The sequence below is a fragment of the Sturnira hondurensis genome, unplaced genomic scaffold (genome assembly GCF_014824575.4).
Source record: "Sturnira hondurensis isolate 20B ecotype Veracruz unplaced genomic scaffold, ASM1482457v3 Scaffold0021490, whole genome shotgun sequence".
Lineage (NCBI taxonomy): Eukaryota > Metazoa > Chordata > Mammalia > Chiroptera > Phyllostomidae > Sturnira > Sturnira hondurensis.
In genome coordinates this window covers 326,077-351,124 of record NW_028094121.1, presented here as the reverse complement: position 1 = coordinate 351,124, position 25,048 = coordinate 326,077, and the positions used below count along the sequence as shown (strand labels likewise).

Here is a 25,048-nt window from a genome sequence, read left to right as displayed (position 1 = left end):
CCGCCATTCTCGCTAGTTCGATCGGTAGCGGGAGCGGAGAGCGGACCCCAGAGAGCCCTGAGCAGCCCCACCGCCGCCGCCGGCCTAGTTACCATCACACCCCGGGAGGAGCCGTAGCTGCCACAGCCGGCCCCAGTCACCATCACCGCAACTATGAGCAGCGAGGCCGAGACCCAGCAGCCGCCTGCCGCCCCCCCCGCCGCCCCCACCCTCAGCGCTGCTGACACCAAGCCCGGCACCACGGGCAGCGGCGCAGGGAGCGGCGGCCCGGGCGGCCTCACATCGGCGGCGCCTGCCGGCGGGGACAAGAAGGTCATCGGTGAGAGTCCGACGGGGACAGGGGTGGGGCCGTACGAAAACCTGGCGGCGGAACCGTTACCCGAAGCGGGGCGAGCCGGCAGGCGCGCGGCCGGCGGGGACCGACTGGGCGGCGCGCGGCTGCCCCTCCCCCAGGCCTGCGCCCTCGCGAACGCCGGCCCGCCTGGTCCGCGTGCCCGGTAGGCGCACGCGCGCCGCCTCCCGCGCCCCTGGGCCCCGCGTGGCCGCGCGCCCCTCCCCCCGGGCGGCCGCGCGCCCCCGACCGCGTGTGCGACGGGGTCCCGCCCTCCCTGCGGTCTGCGTACGCTGGGGCCCGCACGCCGTTGTTCGGTTCCCCACCCGCTCCCTTCCGCGTGTACCCTGAGGGCGCGGCGCGCCGCCTACGCAGGCCGGAGTGGGCTGGGCGGCTTCCCCTTCCCTCACGTGCTCCGCGCCCCGCAGCCGCCGCTGGCTGTCCCGGCGGTCCGCCAACTTGGGACCCCCGCCCCTGGCCGTGGCGGGCTCGAGGTCACCCACGTGGACTGCGGAGGCGCGGTGGGTCCGGGAGCGGGCTATAAAGGAAAAGGCTGTCAGGTGGCTGCGGACCGCCGCCGGGAAGTGCACGAGGGACCGGATGCTGAAGTGTGGCGGTTTTAGAAAAAGGATGTCTGGTAATCGTGGGTTTTTTTTCCCCCCCTCTTCCAGCAACGAAGGTTTTGGGAACAGTAAAATGGTTCAATGTAAGAAACGGATATGGTTTCATCAACAGGTGAGCTGACCGTCCCACCCCCTTGCTCGCTCTGCTCCAAGCTGCAGGCTTTAAGGATTTGGGATTGTTGAAGCATGCTTAGGTTGCTGCTTCTGGTGTGTTGTTAGGGGGATTTTTGTTTTCTATAATGACTGAGGAGATTACTGGATCTAGAGATGGTCTTTGTTTTGTGACTAATAATTAATCTAAAGCTAGCTTAAAAGGTTTGTTTAGGTACAACGTAATTTAAGAGCAGTCGGAATGAGCCCTAGCTGGTGTGGCTCAGTGGATTGAGCCTGTGAACCAGAGTGTCGCGGTTGGATTCCCAGTCAGGGCACAAGCCTGGGTTGTGGGCCAGGTCCCCCAGTTGGGGCTTGTGAGAGGCAACACCTTGATGTTCCTCTCCCTCCCTTCCTCTCTCTAAAAATAAATAAATCTTTTTTAAAGCGGAATGAGAGAGCCATCTCCTAACAGGGCAAACTGATGAAACCAGGATTTAGTGTAAATCTGTTAACACTGGGGCCCATTGCATTTTTATGCTTGTCATTATTTTATGCGTTATTGAAATTGGTATTTGAAATCAGTGACCTATTGATCAGTGTATAAGTTGTTACAACTTGACGTTTGGAGGTAACATGATTTAACAGTCAGTGCAAATACATGAGGCTCGGTCATCTTGACTGAGGTTATATTGCCTTTGTTCAGCGTTTCAGCATAGCTGTCTTGAATGCCTTGTGTGAATTTCATACTAGCACTGCTTTGACAACAAGAGTTGTTTTCATTTGCTCATAGAGTAAGTAACTTCTGGCATAAAATGGCCCTTGCCTTCCCCAATATTTCTACTGCCTTGTCCCAAAATCAGACCTATTAAATCAATTTTATTAAAGGTTCGGTTGAACCTTGTTAGTGGCTTTAGCCCACGGTAGCAGTTTTCTCCATGTCTGAAGGCAGAGGTACGAACTGCATCTTCAGGAGTGCTACTTAGATGGCCTGCAGGGGCAGCGCTGGGAGGCTGGGCAGCGCTGGGAGGCTGGGAGGCGCAGTTTGCCGGACGCACTCGCGGGTGCCCCCGAGAGTGGGGCGTCCTTTTCAAGATGGCTGCCGGGGCGGGTCGTGCAGTTGGTTGCAGGGGGCTGTGCGCCGGTGTGCTGAGTGTGTGGACCTGGCAGGTGTGACAGTCGCCTCAGCGTTTTCTTACGTTCTATACTTCAGAAGGCAGCAAACAACTGAAGGTTTAGAGGAACACAGGAATACCGAATGTTTGTGAAATGGATAACACTGCAGGAAACCAACTGGGCAAGATCAAGCTTAAAGACAGACTTCTAATTGGCTGATGAAAAACGGGTCATCACTCAACTGTAAAGTAGTGTGGGGGGAGTAAAAGGAATTGTAAGCACTGATGGTCTGCTTCCACATTTGCAGTTGTGGGGAAACGTTTTATTTCTTCCAAAACCTTTAGGAATTTTCCATCTGTTCTTAACACCGTCTGCCTTCCTGACAGGCCAAGGCTGCATTTTTCATCAGTTTTTTGATAATAGGTTGCTAGGAAAGGAAGGAATACTTTTGTGCTTGTAATTGACCACTTTCTAGTTGATTGATTTCTGGATTTATTAGCATTTCAGTTAGTATTACCATATTGAGGGCTTAAACCTTGAACAGTGGTTTCGAATTTGTGTGCTTACAGTACTTTGAAAGGGTGCAGATTCCTGAGTTTTCCTTCCCAGCTTGGATTCATTGGGTCTGGGGTACATTTTTTAAACAAGAATTCTAGTTGATTATGGCCTGTGGGTCATACCTTGGAAAATGTTGCTTTTAACCTTGGCTCATTGTAATCATAGGATATCACAGTAGAAGAGACTGTAATTTGCAGCCTTTTCAGTGGTTAGGTTGTAGTCTGTGTGTTTAAAAATTGTAGCATATGCCTTCTGTTTTGCTGTATTTTGTTAAATGAACATAGGTTATATTTTTGAAGTGAACAATTGATCTCCAGATGAAAGTAGTTCTTCACATTCTTAAATTTTTATTTTATGAGATGCCATTGCTTGTATGCTTCTGTTCTGACTCTCAATTCAATTGGTCATCCTTCAGGGCACGTTAAATGGGTTTTTGATGATCCTTTGTTTGAACTGTCCAGACCTCAACGATTTTGTTGAATTAACTGGTTCAAATGTACTTTGTGTTTTTCTAAATTGGTCATTTAAGTGATTCCGAGACTTTTGAATAAGATATTGTGAAATCTTCCTGCAATTAGTCCAGGAGAGGTTTGCCTTGATTGGGGTGGTGGGTGGGGGAGATGCATCTCTTAAAGAACTAAAGTCCTTGAGGCTGGCAGCTGGTTCAGGTCAGTATGTAGATCTGCCTGGAGACACCTGGCCAGCAGGGGGTGAGGGGGTGTGAGATACACAAATGCAGTTTTCTCTGAAGGAGAGGATAGATGGCAGTGTTTGGGGTAATTGCGGTGGCTTTAATTTTAACCTTGAGGGTTCTGTGATTGTATGTTCTGGGTTCTTAAGACTTTTATAATTAAAATAGGTTTTGTGTAAATTTTCTTAAATGTATTTTTTGTTGTAAACATTTATGTCACTGAATTCTGTGTTGTAATTATTAGTACAACTTTGTTAGAGTTATTGGTGAAGGGGGTTTTTCTCTGGTGGTTCTAGTTTTTCTGAGAAATTCATTGTTAATGTTTGTATGCTGAGAAGATAATTGGATTATGTGACCAGAGGGGCTTATTAACCCCCAAGTTTATTTTCATTTTATTACGAAAAACTTGATTGAGAACTGTTGAAGGTGTCCTTGAAAGGATGCCACAGGGGTCACTGGTTTCAGGATTTGGTCTCTGCTGTTTTATACTGGAAGCCTGATTGTGTCTTTTGCTTCCACCTGTTGGTGGATTGATCCTGCTCACCAAGCTTGTCAGAGGTTGGCAGGAGTCAGGAACAATGTGTATTTCAACAGGACGTGCATCCTTTGTGATGACTACAACAGGAATATTTTTTTTCTATTCTGTAGAGTGCTTAAAATGCTAAATTAATCATTCTAAAGTTTTGTGATAGGCAAGACCTTTGAAGTAAAGGTGTGAATAAAGCAGAGGAGAGGTCACGACCTGGTGGCCTAGAAGTAAAGCTTCCCCCAGGTGTTTTGTTATTTGGGATATAACACCAAAAATATCCAGATGATTATTTTTAAGATCTAAATTTTAGCCTTAGGGCCAACAGTCCCAAGTAAATAGAAATTCAGCTGGCTATGACTGCTGTTACCACCTGTAAATGAGGCACATCTCTACCACAATCTGCTGGGTTTTCTTTTCTCCTGTTGGTTTCCCTTCCTGCCATTCCTCTTTACAAACACATTTAGTCTAGGCTGTCAGGTTTGGTCTCCCTAGTGCTCCTTTTTGGGGGTTCCATGTATACGTTACTGAAGGTGACTTCCTTCACACAGTGATGATAAATAAAGGTAACAAATGTTTGTCAGGATCTTACAAGCTATTTAAATGCCTTAAATGAAGCAAGTCATGTAACCCTCAAATTTTTGAGATACAGTCCTATACTGAGGCACAGACAGGTTGGGTAAACTTGCCCCAGAAAGAGACTCATGATTGGCAGAGCTGGGACTTGAAGTGAATTTTCTCACTCTGGAGTTTGTCTTCACTGACTTTCATTAGACAGTCTCTGAAAATAGACCCCAGTCATCCTCAGTTTGGTTGTTGTCCACATAGTTACAGATAGTTTCTTCGGGTGGCTATTCTTAGCTACTGAAAGGCCTCTGGTCGCTAGAGCTGTGTCTACTAGTTTTGCAACTAGTTTGAGATTTGCAAACTTTCTACCTTTCACTACCTGTTTCATGTAGTTAGGGATTGCTGTAATAGGAGCAGTTGAGTGTAGTGATTGGCCTTAACAAATTAAAGGACTTGCTTAATAGCTAATATTGAGAAATTAGAGACCATCATACTTTTATTTCACTTCTGAATCTTTCTGGTTTTTTATATATGGCTTGCAAGCTAAGATTGGTGAGGGTGGTTTGTTTTTTTTTTTTTTAGCAAGACAAAAACATTGAGTCTCTGACCCCACGAAGCCTAAAATACTATGATTCTTAATTTTAAAAGTTTGTAAGCCTGTGGAAAGATGTGCTGAGTCTCTTGGTCTTTTACTAACTTGATCACACAGCAAGATCAGTCTCAAAGTCATGGGTAGTTCATAATGTAATTGACTAAATGCTGTGTGGCACTAGGGAAGGCTTAAAGACTTGGTGGTGTGTTGCTAAGGAAGAGAATTTGGAAGCAGGGAGGCATAAAAGGATATTTAAGTAGTTCTCAAGCCATGTCTTAAAATGCTATATGTTGTTTTCTTTGGAACTGGGGATCTTCTGACAATGACTTTTATGCAGAGCACTTGAGGGTTGATTGATGTACTGGTTATGTTAGCTGCTGGTTTCAGTGAAGCTGGCCAGAGGTCATTTAGTGTTCACCAGGTCACTGATAGGTAAGATCTAAAATCTCATCCTAAAATCTACAATAGAGAACTTGTGTATTCCACTTTCTGTTTTCCTAGTACTGTCAAGTGCTGAGTTTCTTACCCTGCAAATCTTAGCCCCTGGAAGCATCTACAGTGTAGCTCACCTGAGGCAGGCAGAATGGTAAAAGATACTGTGGGAAGTAGGAGTGCCTCTGCTAGGTGTGTGGTCAGAGTGTTCCGATAGAGAATAAATAAAACAGTAAGTGGGATTTGTGATTTTACAGTCATCTGCAGGATTTGGGAGTTGGTGTCTGGATACTTTGACTTGTGGAGCACATCGAGGTAAATCCTGGAGTTTGTTTTTTGTAACCAAAGGGTTATAAGTTAATTTATACAGTTGGGCAAATTAGTTTGTTAAAAGTGGCTTGGTGTGGAAATCTATAACAAGGTAAGAGCACTTGGGTGTGGCTAGATAAGCTTGTATGGTAGGTCTCGTTTCAACCAGTGTTGTGAATGGGCCCCCCCCCCAAAAAAAAACCGCTTTCTAAAACATTTAGAATAACTTGAGACCCTTTTAAAATTGGATAGATTGAGTGGATAGAAGTTTGGTGCTAGCTGCATGTTTTACTTTCATTGGCGCTACATTGGGAACTGTTGAAGAGACTTCTATTTTCTTTAAATCCCAGCAGGATTTCGTCCCTTTTGTTTTTTTAAGCATTCTCCTAACCTAAACTGGTGTCTGTCCCCACCCCCATCCCCTTCAGCCTCTTGGTCTTTGTGGTTCCTTTTTCTTGAAGACAGTACTGTGTCCTTATTTACTGATTGTGACAATACTGTACTATTTCTAGATAGAGTTAAAAGACCCGACAGCCTATTTTTCAGTAGTAAATAATGCCCTTAATAACAAAAGAGGCGGGATAGAAGTACACAGCACAGAGCTCGCTTGCTGCGGGAGGATGGGAGGACGGGTGTGTGGCATATAGAAGGACACTGTTGGAACAGTGGAGACTGCACCACCGTTGGATGCAATAGCAGTAAGTGTAAACTGTACGTCAGGTCATAAAGACTTAGTATGAGACGAGAAATGTAACATCAACTTTATGTCGACTGCGTTGAAATGATACAAATTGAGTTTGCCTGTTTTGCTTTTGTTTTTATGGCTATTAGAAAACAAACTTAGATGTTTGGTTTGTACTTCATTTCCATTGAACAGCAGTTCTGGTTCAAGTGAGATTATTGCAGGTGGCAGCAGTGTGGACCAGGGGTTTATGTTTGATTATGTTTGATGACCTTCACTAGGTTTTTAAATGATAATTAGCAAACATTTAATAGGTGTAAAATCCTCACATTTCAAATAAGGCTACTTGCCCAAAATTACGTAGTTGAGAATGAAATAGCCATAGTTCCAACCTTGGCTTTCAGTGGTTCTAGTAAAGACCTCTCTCATGCCTCATTTGTTTCATATGGCTTAACATACTATAATGTGTAGGAAACCGTATTTGATAATTTAGCTGCTGCTGCATTGGATTGAATGGTGGGTGGCCTTCTGGATTGAAATCTTTAACGTTGGAGCCGTGTCTTGTTATTTCTGGTGCTCAGCACGATGACTTTATTAAAGGAATGGATGAGGCATTTAGACTTGTTGTCCTTTCTATTTTAGAAATATTTGTTCTTTTTTACAGATTTTAATTACATTTAGAGAGGGAGGAGGGGCGACAAACATCATTGTGTGGTTGGTTGCCTCTCCTGTGCCCTGAACTGGGGACCTGGCCCACAACCCAGGCATGTGCCCTGACTAGGAATCAAACCAGTGATCCTTTGGTTTGAGGCTGGTACTCAGTCCATTGAGCCACACCAGCCAGGGCTCACAGCAATTTTTGTATGTCTTGTGAGGTAAGAATGGTTTTCATGTTTTTAAAGGGTTGGAGAGGGTGGTGTGTGTAGCAGAGCCCTGGTCTAATTACGTGGAATAACTTTGTGTACTGCAGGTGAGGACGTATCAAGGATGCTTGTTAGTTGTCAGTCTCTCCCAAAATTGGAGCAACCATATACCGTAATCTGCCTGTAAAGCCGAAGTGTAAACATTTCGGAACTGGTCCTTTTTGAGTTCTCAACATAATCAAGACAAGGACTTGTGGAGTCAGGTTTTGCTTTTGTGAGCAGAAGGCCAAAATTCTTCATTTTCCTTGTTTGTAGAATGGCGGATAATAATAGCACCTACCTCAGGATTGTGAGGATTGAATAATAAAGATAGTTAAAGCACTTGGCACAATATCTGGAACTTAAGCCCTCAGTAATGTAAGCTGGTATGTATCTCGTTTAGTTTTTCCCGTTTTGCAAGTGAAGATCCATTGAGGAGGAGGAGGAGGAGGTTTTCCAAGGTTGTACAACTGTTAGTAGTGGAATGAGGACTAAAAACTGGATTTCCTGTTAGCAGTGTCTATAATTTCTGGGTAGTCGTTTAGCAAGTTGCAACTAGATTGATTGATTTAATACATCTAAACCATAGTATTCTATCTTTGCTAAAAACAATTTTTAAAAATATTTTATTTATTTGCTTTTTTTATAGGTGTGGGGAAGAGAGGGAGGGAAACTATCAGTGTGTGAGAGATAAATCAGTTGGTTGCCTTTCACACACCTGCAACTCAGCCATGTGCCCTGACTGAGAATCGAACTGGTGACCCTTTGGTTTGCAGGCCAGTGCTCAATCCACTGAGCCACACCAGCCAGGGCTAAAAACTGAAATTTTTGCTGTCAAATTTCTTAAAAATCCAGGTAAACTCTGGTCATGTTGCAGTAATTCCCTTTCCCTTCCCCATCTGTATTTATGGAGAATATATGTCAAGTTCCCCAAGGGATGCCTGAAATCTCATGAGCCTTATATATACCTTTTTTTTTTTTTTTTGAACTATACATACCTTCACACTTAAAGGAAGCACTTTGCAGATTCTCTTTGGCACACCCAAATTGCTGGCATCACTACTCTTGCATTTGGGGCCATTCTTAAGTAGAATAAGGGTTATTGAACATAAGCACTGAGATACCACAGCAGGCAATCTCGTGACTGAGCCAGCTCCTAGGTTGGGCAGCATATATACTGTGGACATGCCAAACAAAAGAGATTCAGTTAATAATGGGATGGAGCGAGGCGGTTCAAGGTAAGGTTTCTTCACACCACTCAGAACAGTGCATGATTTAGAACTTACGGATTATTTATTTCTGGAATTCTCCATTTTAATATTTTCAGAGTGCAGGAGGGAAACCAGGTTGGGGAGCTATACTGCATTTCCTAGTAGGTTAGTATAAATGAGTGCTGTCTTGTCTGATGTGACATCATTTGTGGGCCTGTATTGGTTTCTACATATAGTCATCCAGGTATTCATGGGGGATTGGTTTCAGCGCACACACACACCCTCAGATACCAAAATCCTGAGGATGCTCAAGTCCTGTTCCCTCATGTCTTTGTAATTGTCACAGCATCTTAGCTCAAAGTGGCAAAAGTCAACAAGACTCTGGTTGAGATGGCAAACAACGTTAAACCTGGGTGAAGGTGACATTGAGGTACTCCTGAGGAGTTGACTAACGGGTTGGAGCTGGAACAGGAACGCACAGCTGAAGAGGCAAGAGAAAGGGAAAAAACTATAGGAGAAAAAAATAACCTGCAAGAAAATTCACAGTGAACTATTCAGAAGCTTTTGTAGACCTCAACAAGCTTGTTGAAAAGTTTGAAAACAATCCCAGCACCAAAAGATTTTCATTAATAGAGAGCAGTGTTCTCATGGTGCATTATCTGCTTATAAGCAAATCTAAGATGGAGAAAGAAACCACAGACAAATTTCTGAAGAGTGACACTACCAGAAGAGACCCAGGCAGGTACTTCAGAAGCTATTCCATTAAGAAGGCCTTGTTATCATACAAAACGACAGATGACAGCTCTGTGCTATGAGTTCTTTTGAAAGACCTCCCAGTGGGACAATGTGAAGGTGGAAGACCATGATGTTGATCTTGAATGCTGTGTTGGCCTCAGCTAAGTGTCTGTGTGTTTATATGCCTTGCTTTTTAACAAGGAAATTTAAAAGGTTTAACATTCTTTTAACAAAAAAGCTTATACTGTAAGGATATAAAGAACATGTTTTTGGCCCTGGTGGTGTGACTCGGTGACTGAGTGCTGGCCTGCAAACCAAAGGGCCACCAGTTCAATTCCCGGTCAGGGCATGTGCCTGGCTTGCAGGCCAGGTCCCCAGTTGGGAGCACATGAGTGGCAACTGCATATTGATGTTTTTTTCCTCTTTTCTCCCTCCCTTCTCCTCTCTAAAAATAAATAAATAAAATCATTTTAAAAAATAGAAAATGTTGCCCTGGCTGGTGTGGCTCAGTGGATTGAGCGCGGGCCTGTGAACCACACAATCAAGGTTCCGATCCCAATCAGGGCACATGCCTGGGTTGCGGTCCAGTTCCCAGCAGGGGACCCATGAGAGGCAACCATGCATTGATGTTTCTCTCCTTCTCTCCTTCCCTTCCCCTCTGAAGATAAATAAATAAAATATTTTTAAAAAATAGAAAATGTTTTGTGCTTTAACCTAGGTGTTATAAAGTCAACTTAAGTTAAAATTAAAGAATTAAAAACTTACACAGTGAAGTAAGGTGTAAGTTAAGGTTAATGGAAGAAAGAATGTTTTAAAAAGAGTGTAACTTGAGTGTATGATGTTTATAAAATACACAGTAGTGTTCAGTAATGCCCTAGGCCTTCACATTCACCACTTGCTCACTAACTCACCCAGAGCAACTTCCAGTCCTGCACCATTTGTGGTAAGTGCCCTATGCAGATGTACCATTTTTGTCTTTAGTGCCATATTTTTACTGTATCATTTCTATGTATAGTTACTTGAGTACTTAATATTGTGTTTACATTTGCCTACATTAACATTTTGCACAGGTTTGTGTAAATGCTCTCTGATTGCTGGGCACATTCGCTTAATGGCTCATTTCTCAGAACGTACCCCTCTTAAGCAACGCATGACTGTACAGAATAAATGCTGTACAAATGGTTGTTACATTGTATTTATGTAATGACAAAAAAATATCTGTGTATGTTTCTTCAGTAGAGATGGCAACTATTGTAGGCCCAGCTGCATAGTACATATCACACACATCAGCAACAATATTACACTCTTCCTTCCACACCTGCTTCACCGCCTTTTTCCTTTGTCAATATGTTCCATTTACTTACACATTCACTGGTTGATTCCCGCCCCCGCCTTGTATTTGTTTTTGGAAAAAGGGGAAGGGAGGAAGAGGGAGAGAAACATTAATGTGTGGTTGCCTCTGGCACGCCCCCTACTGGAGACCTGGCCCACAACTCAGGCATGTGCTGTGACTGGGAATCGAATTGGTGAGCCTTTGGGTTTGCAGGACGGCACTCAATGCACTGAACCACACCAGCCAGGGCCATTGACTGATTATTGTAGGTGCCCTGAACAGGGATTGATTCACCACCTTCTTGATGTCATTGTATTTAACAACTTTCTTCAGGTGGCAGGTGGGATCCACAACTCACACATTAGGGTTGGGAACACAGAAGGCCATGCCAGTGAGTTTCTTAATTGAGCTCAGGGATGATCTGCGTAGCCCCTCAGCCATCACACCACAGCATCCCGGAAGAGCCACCTATAGTCTTCTGGGTGGCAGTGATGGCATGGACTGTGGTCATGAGTCCCTCCACAATGTCAAAGTTGGTGCGGATGACTGGCCCCCAGGGAACCAAGCAGCTGGTGTGCAGAAGGCATCGCTCGCAACCTTGAGGTTTTCGTACTTCTATGCTTCACACCCATCAAAGACATGGGGGTATCTGCAGAAGGAGCAAAGATAAAGGATGATCCTCTTGGCCCCACCCTTCAAGTGAGCCCCAGCTTTCTCCAGAGTAGTGAAGACACCAGTGGATACCAACATCCTCAACACCAGCATCACCCCATTTCATGTTGGCAGGATCTCGCTGCTGGAAGATGGAGATGGACCTTCTATTAATGACAGGCTTCGGGTTCTCTGCCTTGGCTGCCTTTGAACTCTCGATGGCTAGAATCATACTGAAACACGTAGACCATGTAGTTGAGGTCAGTAGAAGGGGCATTGATAGCAACAATATTTACTTTGCCAGAGTTAAAAGAAGCCCTTAGTGACAAGGTGCCCAGTACAGCCAAATCTATTCACTTCACCCTTCACCACCATGTCTCAGGGTTGCAGCTGTAATGAGCAGAGTGGAGAGCCACCTTGTCTGTTTTTAAGAAGATTGTTTTCGTTAGAGAAGTTGTTTGATAAATTTGTAAATATTCTACAATCCTGAAATAAAATTCATAAACGGCTTTTACTTTTTATTTTGATGTTTATGTGTTGGTATGAAAATACCTATCTGCCAGCTTCATTAGGAGACAGGGTACCTACCACAAGTAATGGATTGATAAAAGGAGACCTGTGGTGGCTACCCAGACACACTCGTGGCATTATCAGCAATAAATAGAATCCTCTCTGTAGAAGTTGCATATTTAATACATTTAATGCATATTAAAACAGTAAAAAATGCTTGGTTCAGAAATCAAGTAAGTTTGCTTATATAAAAGTCAAGTAGGATACCCTATAATTATTTACCTAAGTCATCCTGAAGCCTGACACCCTTCACCCGTAATGCAAATAGTGCTCCTGTAAAGAATCATTCTTCTAGACTTTACTCAACTTCCTATTTTTCCCTGATTTTCTGACTTCCTCTACCAGTTTTTTGTTAGTCCACTTAACAGCCTTAGGGATTGAAAATCCATACTGGGCATGAACACTAATTAGTGATGGCTGTGAAAATTGTTTATAGATTGCCATTATAACCAGCTATTAATTCCCTAGTTCCTAATACTGTTCCTAATACTCAACCAGCTTGTAAGGTCAGTTTTCAGTCACATTCCTTGAGTAGCACTTTTGCAGTTTATGTGCGGGTTTTGTTTTAAAACATTGAAAATTGTCCTGTTCTCATAAATATATCCTCATGTCAGTGATATTCCAAGCTATATGGATTCTTAGGTGTGTGCTTTGCTCCGTGGATCAGCAAGGAGCCAACAGTCAATCTAGTTCGTTACAACCTTGGTTCCTTTCATCATTCAGCACTAGAACTACCGTTGAGCCTTTCTCTGGTTTACTAACAGTGAAGAGGGTGGGGGAGCTCAGTGACAGTCTGGAAATCTGTCTCCTCCAGGGGTGGTTCTTGTTCCATAGTGTCATCACCATAACCCCAGCCCCCAAGCTAAAAGCACAACTAATTCTCCACCCCTCCCCTTGCTTTTAACATGTTTTTATCCACAAAGTTTTTTCCATTTTATGTCAAGACATGTCAAATACACATTTGGTGTGCCCAGAACCTTAGTCCTGGCCTCCCTTCAGTCCAGGCCTGGACTTCTGGAGTAGCTTTTGTAACTAACTGGGCACCTCTTGGCTTTTCATAATAGCAGCCTCTGGATTTTAATGGCCAGTCATTTGTATCATGTCACATTTCTCTACTCAAAAGCCTATCAGTAGACTGACTGGACTAGTTGGTGGATGTAAAAAGAAGCAAAAGGGGCTTGTGTGTACTAGCACAAAATTTTATTTGTCTTTATTTGCTTAATTCTCCAGGATAATGCTTGTCACGAGAATGATGTGGGTATTGGTGGTGTCCATATTTGTACTTCATTATGTTTTTTTTTAATTAACACTTTATTTTTCAGATAGTATGGAGCAGGAAACGAGTTCCCGCGTACCCTGTGCCCACATGTGCACAGAGTCCCCACCATCCTGCACCGCAGTTGAGCATTTCTTATGGTTGATGAGTCCACACGGCACATTACCTTCTCTCATCCATAGCTTTCGTTAGGGTTTGCTCCTAGTGTTGTACATTCGTTTCTAGTGGTCATTTTTTAAAAGATTCTATTTATTTATTTATTTATGTATCTTTAGAGGGGAAGGAGGGAGAGAAACATCAATGTATGGTTGGTTGCCTCTCATGGGTCCCCTGCGGGGAACTGGCCTGCAACCCAAGCATGTGCCCTGACTGGGAATCGAACTGCGATCCTCTGGTTTGCAGGCCTGTGCTCAATCCACTGAGCTACACCAGCCAGGGTCTCTAGTGGTCATTTTTAAGACCTCAAGAAGAGTTGGGAATAGGACATGGTGAAGAAGAATGTCCTATTGAGGATGAAGTGAGAAAGGAGGAAGGTAGTAATTAATGGGTGGAACTATATTCATGGTCTCTTACTTAGGTTAGTAACCGTGCTCTAGCAGGAAGCGGTGGGGTGTGCTAGACACCCACCGATGTGCTAGAACATGGGTGGTGTTTATTTTAATAGGATGAGGAGCCATCATCTATGTTATGTCCTCCATCCTCAGTGGCTTAGCAGGGCACACTTTGATTTCTTAGACTGTTTATCCTTCTACAGGTGGTGAAGTTAATAACTGTTGGCAACTGCTTAGTCTTTAAAGCAGAAATCATAGTGGCTTACTAATTTTGTTACTGTTGTTTTGTTTCATTTTTAAATTTCCTAATGGCTGGTTGAGAGCCCGAAAGTCTCTAACAAGAAAAATAGGACGGAGATGCATAAAAGACCCAGTGTATTCTTAGTTTTTGGCAACATGAAATGTATTGCATTTTTAACTTATTCGACTTGGTTCTCTGTCTTGCAGGAATGACACCAAGGAAGATGTATTTGTACACCAGGTGGGTGCTTGTGTGGATATTTATGCTTCTGGCTCAAGGCTTTTGAAAAGGGATGATTGTCTTCTCAACTATTGTTCCTCACAAAAAAGAATTTTACATCCAATCACCAAGCCACTTATTTAATTCCTATACAAAGAGTTCTAGCGTGTCTCAATGTATAAATGTATTGGCAGTTCACTTAGGGGTTTAAAATTGATGTTTTGTTAATAGTTACAGCTTTTTAAAATGTCAGTTGGTTTGTTTACCCTGTATGGTAAGGACAGATCACAATAATCATGGGGAAAGTAGGACAAAGCTACAAGACATTAATTTGAAATGAATCCTAGAAAACTAGCAAAGAAACATGGTCCCTTCCACTTTTTCTGAAGGACTTTGGGTAAGAGGTGTTTTTACCTTTGGGCTGGCTTGGAATTTGTAGAAGTCCTTACCTAGTTTAAGGCTAAAAGAAGAGGCAATGTGGCAGAGTTGGAATTGACCAAACAATTTTTAGACTGACTTCAGTATTTTGGGAGGGAAAACCCCCCAGATAGGTTCTACATGCTGAACTTTCTCAAGTACCATTTACTGAAAATATTTTGGAAAATCCATGAGCAATTAAGGGCTGTATTGTTAACGTAAGCCAGTTTCCGTAAACATCTTTTTTCAAGCTGTTGTGAACTCTCATGGCGGTGTACTTGAGAAGGGCTGTCTTAGGCTGGTGCTTTGTAGCTCTCAGTGTCTGGTGAGCATTCACTGGCAATCCAGGGGGGAGCTGGATCAATTTCTGGTACATTGAAAGCCCTATCAGATAAACACAGGGTCTCAGTTGTAAGTATGGAAACATTTAAATTCTAAATACAAATACAGGGCTGCTCAGAGAAAATGTTACTTTAAAGCAAGTGTTCGTTTTATAAAATTGAATACCAACTCTTAACCTGTTCCTTCCCTTTTGCCTATTCAACAATACAGATTCAGGGCCAAGAGGCGGCGAGATCTGTCAGTCTTGCTGCCTGTTAGCAACGCTAAAGGGTGGGAGTGATGGGGGGGCGCTGCAGGTGCTGACTGAAATGAGGGGTTTAGGGAGTTTAATTACCCATACTTCGCTATCCCCTATGACTGCAGGTAATTTAGAGTTGGCTATATGTGAAAGGTACAAAAACTTTGTGACAGTTTAGATGACAGATGAGATCATTTATTTGGATGTGTGTCACCCACTTGTTCTGACCCATAAGGTGTCACCAGTATGTACCCCTCTTTATTTTGGAAGTGGTTTCAACATTTACTTGTTTCTTGGGACTTCGGCTGCTCAGGTCTTAGTGATGTATCGAGGAGACTGCAGTTCCGGGCAGCGTAGCTTAATCAGCTTTGGGTTGTTGGATGTCCTGCCCCCTCTGGAATGGAATGCGGGACTGATCCCGAAACGGGTACCGCTGCGATACAGTGAATGAACATGGGATTTGGAGTCCCGGGACATGGATTCAGAGAAGGCTATACTCTGCCACTAATTGTCTGTGTGGCCTTGGGCAAGTCACGGAACTTTTTAAAGCCTGTTTTTATCTGTTTAAAAAGGAGCACTAATACCTCATACACGTCATTTGTTATAATGAGAGTAGTAGGTAATGTGTGAAAGAACTTTGTGGAAGTATTGCCCACAGGTGTGAGGTGTTACTCTTCCCCTTTTACTTTGTCAGAGTAGTCTGGAGAACACTAAACATGAGTTGTATTGTGGGGATGGTAATGGGCGATTGTCCCTTGTAGTCAGATACATAAGAAGTGGCATAGGTAAGATGTGAATTACATCCCATGGAAGGGTTATCACAGACAGGTTTGAAAGGGTTTGGGTTGACATTTGTATGGTTTGCTGGGCAAAGTTGGTTTGGTCAACTTTGAAGCTTGCAAAACTAAACTCGCCTGTCATCTAAACTGGCCCTGGGGGCGGGGGGGGTAGCCTGTACTATTAAGCGCAGTCTTTGGGGGATAGATTGATGTCCTTACTTCGTTCACAGCAACAATATGCTTTTGCTAAAGCATTGAGAAATGTACATATACTGTCTTGAGTGTTAAATTACTTGTTTTAGTTTGGAAAATTGTGGTAAAATGCTGGGGCCTTGTAAGACTGTATAGTGTATTTTGGTTGAGGTTGGGGGTAGCATTGGTGTCTGTTTTTGTATATTTATATTGATGGTTTGGTGTTATTTAAAGCTAATTTTAAGTGTATATTGAAGCTAAAATAATATTGACTCTGGTACATTTTAAATGAAAAAGCACATTATTCTCCCCTGTTAATCTATTTTTGGAATGTGATATTACTAGACTGCCATAAAGAAGAATAACCCCAGGAAGTACCTTCGCAGTGTAGGAGATGGAGAGACTGTGGAGTTTGATGTTGTTGAAGGAGAAAAGGTGAGGATGCTTTTTGTGTAAAGGTTTGACTTCAGTGTGGAAATGTTTTGGAGATCTCATCCGTTAGGATGGTGGCTCTAATGTGGATGGATGGGTCAGGTGACCACATGAACACAGGGGCATCAAGCCTAATATGCAGGCTGCAGTTAGAGGGCAATCTCAGCAGAACAGTGAGGAGGAATCCATAGTTAATCATTTTTGTGCACCCCTGGCCACAGACCCTTTCTTATTTGCTGTGTGTAAATTTTGTTTAGTGTACTTAATCCCATTGTCGTTTTCAATATGGTGACTTTTTGTAGGGTGCGGAGGCAGCAAACGTTACAGGTCCTGGTGGAGTTCCAGTGCAAGGCAGTAAATACGCAGCAGACCGTAACCATTACAGACGCTATCCACGTCGCAGGGGTCCTCCACGCAATTACCAGCAGAATTACCAGAATAGTGAGAGTGGGGAAAAGAATGAGGGATCGGAGAGTGCTCCTGAAGGTCAGGCCCAACAGCGCCGGCCCTACCGCAGGCGACGGTTCCCACCTTACTACATGCGGAGACCCTACGGGCGTCGACCACAATATTCCAACCCTCCTGTGCAGGGAGAAGTGATGGAGGTGAGTTTCGCCAAAAAGTTAGAGGATCAACAACAGTACATGGTAACTTTCAATAGAACTACATTTTTAAAATTCCTAATAAGAACCAAAAGGATTAGCCCTGGCAGGTACAGCTCAGTGGATTGAGTGCAGGCCTATAAACCAAAGGATAGCGGTTCGATTCCCAGTCAGGTCACATGCCTGGGTTGCAGGCCAGTTCCCAGCAGGGGACGCACGAGAGGCAACCATACATTGATATTTCTCTCCTCTCCTTCCCTTCTCCTCTAAAGATAAATAAATAAGATCTTTTTTTAAAAAGTACCAAGAGGATTAATAACTAGTTTATAGAATAGTCACAGTTACTAGGTAATTTTTTTATTCCTATATTCAGACATTGGACTTGTCTTGTGGCGTTTTTAATCCATTACTGATTAGTTGGCTTGGTTTCCCTCATCTTTCAGGGTGCTGACAACCAGGGTGCAGGAGAACAAGGTAGACCAGTGAGACAGAATATGTATCGGGGCTACAGACCACGATTTCGCAGGTACGGCTTTATTTTAGAAATTTCTAAGCGTATTTCAGGGCATGGCAGTATTGGTGCTTCTTCTGTATTCTTTTTGAGTAACACCTCACAGAGAAGTAATACTTAACTTAGAAGCCCAATGGAGGGTTGGGATGACCACCATTTGAAGGCTGCAGGGCACAGCCACAGCAGTTTTGCCAAAGACCATGACTTGATTGATTGATTGATTGATTGGGTTTCAGGAGAAGAAGTAGTAGGTGGGAGATGGGGGGGTTTAGAACGAAAATGGAGGGTAGAAATCTAAATGGGAATTAAGTCCAGGACTACCAGAATGTACCAAAGGCATGTTAGTCCTGGTGTCCCTGGGGCTTTATGGGGTGCTGTGAGTGTGGGTGGAGGAGAAGCCTCGGAAACAGCACTTAGCAACATTTGTAATCACCAGCAAGAGAAATGGGTGTCTTTTCTTGGATGATTGAAAGTCCTGGTGCTATTATCTGTGGTCCTGATATATTTGGCTTCTTTCCCATAGCCTGTTCTTAAAGCGCACCCGTGGTGCAGCACGCAGTGTCCCTTTACGACCAGATGACGGTCTCTCCCATGGCTGTCGTGTTTGTTTCTGCACCAACCAGTTGCTACACAGTTGGGTGGTTCACCCCTTTTTTAAGCTAATTTCTCTATATCTTCACTAGCCCTGGTTATTTTTTTGGCCTTTTGATCATGGCCTCCCTAGTGGGATCCCACGTTTTCCTAGTGGGAAACTGAAGTAGGATCACGTGCCCCCCTTCCCCAGTGACTGTGCTTTCATTTGTGTGAAGAGGGCATCTTTTTGGTTTTCAGTGCTGCCTTTTAAGCAAGTGTTCGTCTATAAAGGTTGAATAGCCTTCATTCCCAAATGTGGTTACTATAAAGCCCATTTAAAATGTTGTAAAATGATGTCAACTATTGTCGTACCACTATTGAAGTCACTTTGTGGTTAGTTTGTAGATTATACTGTTGTAGAATCTGTCATACACTGTTGGTAAAAGTTCGCTAGTCCACAAACCAGTTTTACATACTCGTCTTCCAGTGTGCTCTCCCCCCGCCCCAGGAGCTCACCCAAGCCTTTTCCCTCTCCCCTCTCCTGCTTCCTCCCAAGTAGGTGTGCCTCTCCTAAACTCTTAAGTGTTTGCACAAGACTTGCAACCGGGGAGCAGTGGGCAGCTGCAGCTCATCCCGGGCTGACCCTCTGAACCTGTCTCCAAGACCCCCTTTTCTCTGACTTCCTAGAGCAGCCCGGTTCAGGCTCGTTTCCCTATCCCCTGCTTTTAAAAAAAGTGAGATTACTCTTTTTTCCATTTGATACTTCCAGGTATTGTACAAAGTCATCACTCAGTTTGTGAAATATAACTCCTATTTGCTCTTGCTTTTGCTAAATTGCTTGCAGACCACTTGATAAACAGAAAGAACCAGATACGGTGCTGTGTTAGTGGGTGGTTTAAAGAAAGAAGTTTCATCATTGCAGGCTTGCACAATGTTTATTCCAGGGGCCCTCCTCGCCAAAGACAGCCTAGAGAGGACGGCAACGAAGAAGATAAGGAAAATCAAGGAGATGAGACCCAAGGTCAGCAGCCACCTCAACGTCGGTACCGCCGAAACTTCAATTACCGACGTAGACGCCCAGAAAACCCTAAACCACAAGATGGCAAAGAGACAAAAGCAGCCGATCCACCAGCTGAGAATTCGTCCGCTCCCGAGGCTGAGCAGGGCGGGGCTGAGTAAATGCCGGCTTACCATCTCTACCATCATCCGGGTAAGTTGGCCTAAGTGAACTTTAAATGGCTTTCTGGACTCTTAGCGGTCATGAGTAGTGTTTGTTAATGCAAGAGGAAAAACTCATGTATTTTGAATATTATAGGGTTTTTTCAAATTTTTCTGAATGTATTCTGTGATGTCACCAGTTGAGAAGTCTTGTTAGCCTTGCCCAAGAGGTGTGTTACTTACATTATGGTGTTGTGCCTTTTTAAAAAGAAGTGGGGTAGCTGCTAGAATTAATAACCTAGATGGGGATGACCAATATAGTCTCTTTGGGGGAAGTGGCAACTTTGACATCAATTTCAGAGTAAGGTATTCTTTTTTTACTCGATACTGAGAGGTTCGTAATTGTGTCTGTTAGGCTCTGGAATTAGCATTTTTGGCGTTGATGCTTTTGGGTTTTGTCCCTCTGTTATTTTTAGGGTGGCAAAGTTCATTCAGAAACCTCCAAGTAACCATGTATAGGCCTGACTGCGTTGTCCACCCTATCCCTGTTGTAAGCCACTGTGTTAGGATAAACACTTTGACCTCCCTACTTAGTTAATGTGATCTGGAGCCATTTGGTATATCGAAAGGACATTGCAGTGAATTAAACAAGATAATCTTTCCTTTTTCCCCCCTTTTTACAGTTTAGTCATCAACAAGAAGAAATGAATATGAAATTCCAGCAATAAGAAATGAACAAAAGATTGGAGCTGAAGACCTTAAGTGCTTGCTTTTTGCCCGTTGACCAGATGACTAGAACTATCTGCATTATCTATGCAGCATGGGGTTTTTATTATTTTTATCTAAAGACGTCTCTTTTTGGTAATGACAAAAGTGTTTTTTAAAAAAAAATAAGCCTGGTTTTTTCTCAATACACCTTTAAAGGTTTTTAAATTGTTTCATATCTGGTCAAGTTGAGATTTTTAAGAACCTCATTTTTAATTTGTAATAAAAGTTTACAACTTGATTTTTTCAAAAAAGTCAACAAACTGCAAGCACCTGTTAATAAAGGTCTTAAATAATTGTCTTTGTGTAAATTTCTGTCTTGTCTTATTTTGGTTTATAAGGTTTTAGTTAGGACCTTTAACGTGGGCACATACTAAAAATCAAAAAGTGATTTGCTCTGGTAATCTGGTCGTTTCCTTTATGTTCCTTTTGCGGGAGGTGGTAAAGGGGTGAGGTCATGCCCTAGCTACTTCTGTTCCTGGGGAAGAGTTACTTCAGCACGCCAGTTAGAGACACCCAGTGACTGCCGTAGAGCCTGGGGTGCTCAGTAAACGCAAACTGGGCTCCCTTGAGAAGGCTGCGGAAAAACGTGGAGGTCAGGGAAGTGGTTTTGTGGTCTTTACTCCCTGGTAACCCAAGCCTGGTCTGGCTGTGTTTTTATAGTGTCTTGTTAAATGGTCCTTGACTTCCTTGATGGAAAGTTGGTGACTACTGTCAAGAGACTGAATCATCCTGGAACTAGCTGGGGGGGCGGGGGGGCAGAGCAAAAGACGGTGGGAATAGAGAACAGTCTGGCCTGGCACGCCCTGGGGTCCTGCGGTGCCGGGAGAGTCCTGGTGATGGTGGGGCTCTGATGTCTTAGTTCATGGGGCTGGCGAATGCAGTGGGGAAATTAAATGGAAGTGGGCTAGGCTGTTAGCTACTGTTCAACAGTTTGAAACTCCTGTTCCAGATTTGGGGCCAGTTTTTGGTCTTCCAGGAAAATACTGTGTTGGCAAAAACACAAGGGAAGATTTTTGTGATAGTCTTTCTACCAGTGTGAGACACAAAACTATTTTTTTTTAAATCCTCATACTAGGACATGCTTATTGATTGTGGAGAGAGGGAGAGAAACAGATTGGTTGCCACCCGGATGCTCCCCATCCAGTGACCAAACAACCTAGGCGTGTGCCCGGGCTGGGAATCAAATTTGTGACTCGGCGTTCTGGACGATGCTCCAACCAGACGAGCCACCCCCGCCCGCCAGCTGATCTTTACGTGTGTTCTGTTGCTCAGCACTTCAGTGAATTCCTTCACCTTGTATGAAGGTTAGCCAGCCTGTGACTACTGTAAGGACCCAGAGGACACATTAATCTTTCTTGGAGGCAGGATGCAAGTTCAGGCACTGGTTGGCCAATCAGGTGAGCACCAGCGTGAGACTGGAGAAGCCAGCGGTTAGGAGGGTGGAAGCCATTCTTTGCAGCGAGAGCGGCAGTGGCTTCCTCAGCTGGCAGTTCTGCCTCTACTTTCAACGGACCTTGAGCTTGGCTCTCCAGCCTTTTCCCAGTAAGGAGTAGGTACCGTGTATCAGGCATGTGGTATATTCATTCCATTACCCTTGAAATGATGGAGGTGACACTATCATGATTTCTATTGATTGTATAGATGGGCCTAGGCAGTACAGCAAAATAAAAAGTGATTGGAAAGGAAATGTTATGTATCAGGGATGTTGGTAACAAAAACAAGATGTTTTCAGTCAAATTCATGGGTAATTTGTCAATAAGTGGCTAATACTTATATTAGCTAGTAAAAATCATGGCAGTATTAGGGAAATAGATTTAGGACTATAATATTTCCAAAATCTGGAAAGAAGCAAAAGTGTTAACATTGAAAAGTGAGGACTTCTTAAAAGTTAAGGCTTTTGTGTTCGTGGATGTTGAGACTCCATGTCAGTTCACCTGTTGATTGAAGTTTGGTTAAGTTATCTTGGCGAATCTTAGGGGAGAGATGTTGGGAGTTAGAGGAGGATGTGCAGGAACGTGTCACCAGCCACGAGTGTGTGTTCTGAGCAGTACATTGTGAGGTGCGCTTCTCAAACCCACCTACTGCTTCTAGGCTACAGACCCGCACAGAACACTGTAGGCAACTGCAACACAAGGGTAAGTAAACAACAGGTACAGTAAAACGTGATACAAAATGTTAAAAATGGCACACCTGTACAGGCCATTGACTGGGAATGGAGCTTGCGGGCCTGGAAGTTGGCGTGGGTGAGCCGAGGGTGAGTAGGGGCCTAGGACATGACACCACTGTAGACTGTGAACGCTGTCCACTGGCCGTCCCCCTGCTTGTTTTCTAACAAGGTCAAACAACCTCAGGGCCATCGGTGCTGCTCCAAGAACAGGGATGTTAGCTGGATGGATCGGAAATGCCGGGGACACTGGGCAAGGTGCAGCTCCCCGCGGTAGTGAGTAAGGAAAGAGAGTAAAACTTGGCCTAGGGGTCTGGAGGAATAATTGAGGTGGGGAGAGGCATTACCCAATCTATTAACCAAAAAACATTTCTTCAGAGCTCTGGCGTGTTCAGCGGGGTGTGGCCATAGGCCAAAAAACATTTTCAAAGTGCAGAGGGACAGGCCGCCTCCACACAGCCACAGAAACCCTTTATACTCACGTGGAGTGACACTGAACACTTGTTAAGGGAGTCCCTGGGGACTGTGTCCTTGCACAGGATCTGCGACCTGCAACAGAGGACTCATGCAACGAACGTACTCCGAAGACCGTCGAGGCAAACCTGGGAGGGCTGCAGCGCCGAGGGGGCGGGCTCCTCTGCTGAAACAGCCCCGTGACGGGGATGTCACCTGTGCACTGGGGGGTGAGGTGCTGATGAAATGTGTAGTGCATGACAAATAGTTGTCTTAGAGAATGGGACAAGTGTAACTAGGGAAATCAGGTTGCCAGCAGGTGGGGGTGGTGTTTGTCAGGGCATTGCCAGCTCACTTCAGAGGAAGAAAACAGCAAAGGTGTTGAGAGTGAATGTAGGGGTATAAGTTCACAGTGATGTTCCCAGCATCCGCTTTCCCAAACCCAGATCCAGGGATGAGCCCTGATTGGCCAAAGCCAGTAAGAGCATGCGTTCTCTGGTGACAAAGTGGTCCAGGAGTGGGTAAGTGTTCTTAATTGACTCGATAGTTTGAGGGATTGGGGAGAACAGGAGGTGCTGGTCCTAGATGGGCAGGCTCACCCTTGAGCAGTTACTGGTTAGTGACATGTAGGCAGTTGTCATGTGAGTGGAAGACCTGAAGAATGGAGACATTACTGGGAGAAAAAGGCCAAACATAAACAATGGCATTCAAAGGACCTCCTTTCTGGGCACTGAGGTTGCCACGAGTGAGGGTAGAAGTGGTAGGTCTGACCCTGCAATTAAAGTCTGCAAGGAACAACGCTGGATTACAGAGTTAGTCTGCAGGTGCTAGCTTCAGAGACAGAGCTGCTGAGGCCTTAAAAGGGGAGGGAGGAGCCAGGGAGGATGGTTTGTCAGTGGCTAGCTGGGAGTTCTGGTCAGAAAAAACGTCACTGAAGGGACTCCACCAGAAGTGGTGGGTCTGGTTAGCGGCAGAGTAAATAGATGAATGGACATTTCAGAATAAGCTGGTGACTGAATTCCAGAGGGCACAGTGGAAGGTTTGGGAAGAACGCAACATTGGGTCGGAATAGGAGTAGGAGAGGGCTGGTGGGAATTCAGGTAGGGATGGCTGAAGCGGGAGGCTTGAACATCCGGTGGAGACCAAGGCAAACGGTGGGGACAGGCTCAGTCCTGCGACTCTGCTGGAGGAAGGGCTAGTCTGACGGGCAGGGCTGGCCTGCGACAGGGAAGGAGCGGTCTTAGGGACTCTGCCCCGCTCTGCTTGGATTGGTGCCCCTGGTGGAGGAGGCCAGCTTCCATCCCTTTCATCTGGCTCCCTGCTTGCAAAGGCTATCCATGATACCAGAGAGGGGCCTGGGGTTGCACCGTGTTGACATCTGTTGGAGTGATAGCACCCTCACAGGCCTAGGGCAGCCAGCGTGTACAGCCCTGCGTTTGAATTCTGTCTGGGCTCAGGAGATGGTGATAGGGAGTTTGGATTCCTTTTTAATAGAAAGCTTTTCACTTCAAAAAGACAACTGGGCGAGGAGGGTGGCGGGGGGAGTTTGATCTGAAGTGAACAATTTGGGCATTGCTGCGCGAGTCCATATAGATGAGACCTGGACCATTGACTGACACCGCAGTAAGGAAGGAGGTCCAGTTTGAGATGTCAGAGATGGAGTTGACAGATCTGGGTGACCGGCTGCATGTAGGGAGGGGAAGGGGGAGACTCCAGCGTGACTGCGGATGTTGACGCAAACAGTACCATCTGCTGGTGGTAGACAGTGCAAAAGAGGGGAGACCTGTTTAGTTTTAGGTGCCTGGAGTTTGCGGTCCCAGGGGTGGGGGCATTGGTGGGAGCACCTGGGAAGCGGATTTGCAGCTGAGTGAGTGTAGGTCGAAGCTGAATGGTGCCCAGCGGGCAGCTCGGGAGAGCTATCGTCATGGATGGAGTCATATTACTTAAGGGGCATTTATGAAGAGGAGACAGTGGAGGCCCAAATTTGTGGAACAAGGACATAAAACTGATGACCAGAAAAACATTTATTGAATCTAGAAAGGTGGACATCAGAATCCTAAAGAACAAAGTAGGAATGGTTCAGGTGGCATCAAAGCCAAGAGTTCCAAGAAGGTGGAGGCTGACCAGCACCAAGGAGACCACAGACGAGAGCAGTCCTGTGAGAGTGTGGGGGTGGGCCCCAGATGCCACGGGTGGAAGGCGGAGGCGGGAGT

At 44.7% G+C, this 25,048-nt stretch overlaps 1 protein-coding gene across 2 annotated transcripts; it reads left to right on the top strand.

Moving 5' to 3' along the window:
* Positions 1-20,515, top strand: YBX1 (Y-box binding protein 1). Of its 2 annotated transcripts, XM_037032492.1 has the most exons (8): positions 1-319; positions 1,003-1,066; positions 14,194-14,227; positions 16,520-16,609; positions 16,909-17,211; positions 17,652-17,734; positions 19,237-19,502; positions 20,134-20,515. In XM_037032492.1, exons 1-7 carry the CDS (start codon positions 154-156, stop codon positions 19,469-19,471), a joined length of 975 nt encoding a protein of 324 aa, XP_036888387.1. In that variant the 5' UTR covers positions 1-153; the 3' UTR covers positions 19,472-19,502; positions 20,134-20,515. The 2 variants fall into 2 exon arrangements, with proteins under 2 accessions (XP_036888387.1, XP_036888388.1); XM_037032493.1 differs by lacking the exon at positions 16,520-16,609.
* Positions 20,516-25,048: the final 4,533 nt, after the last annotated feature.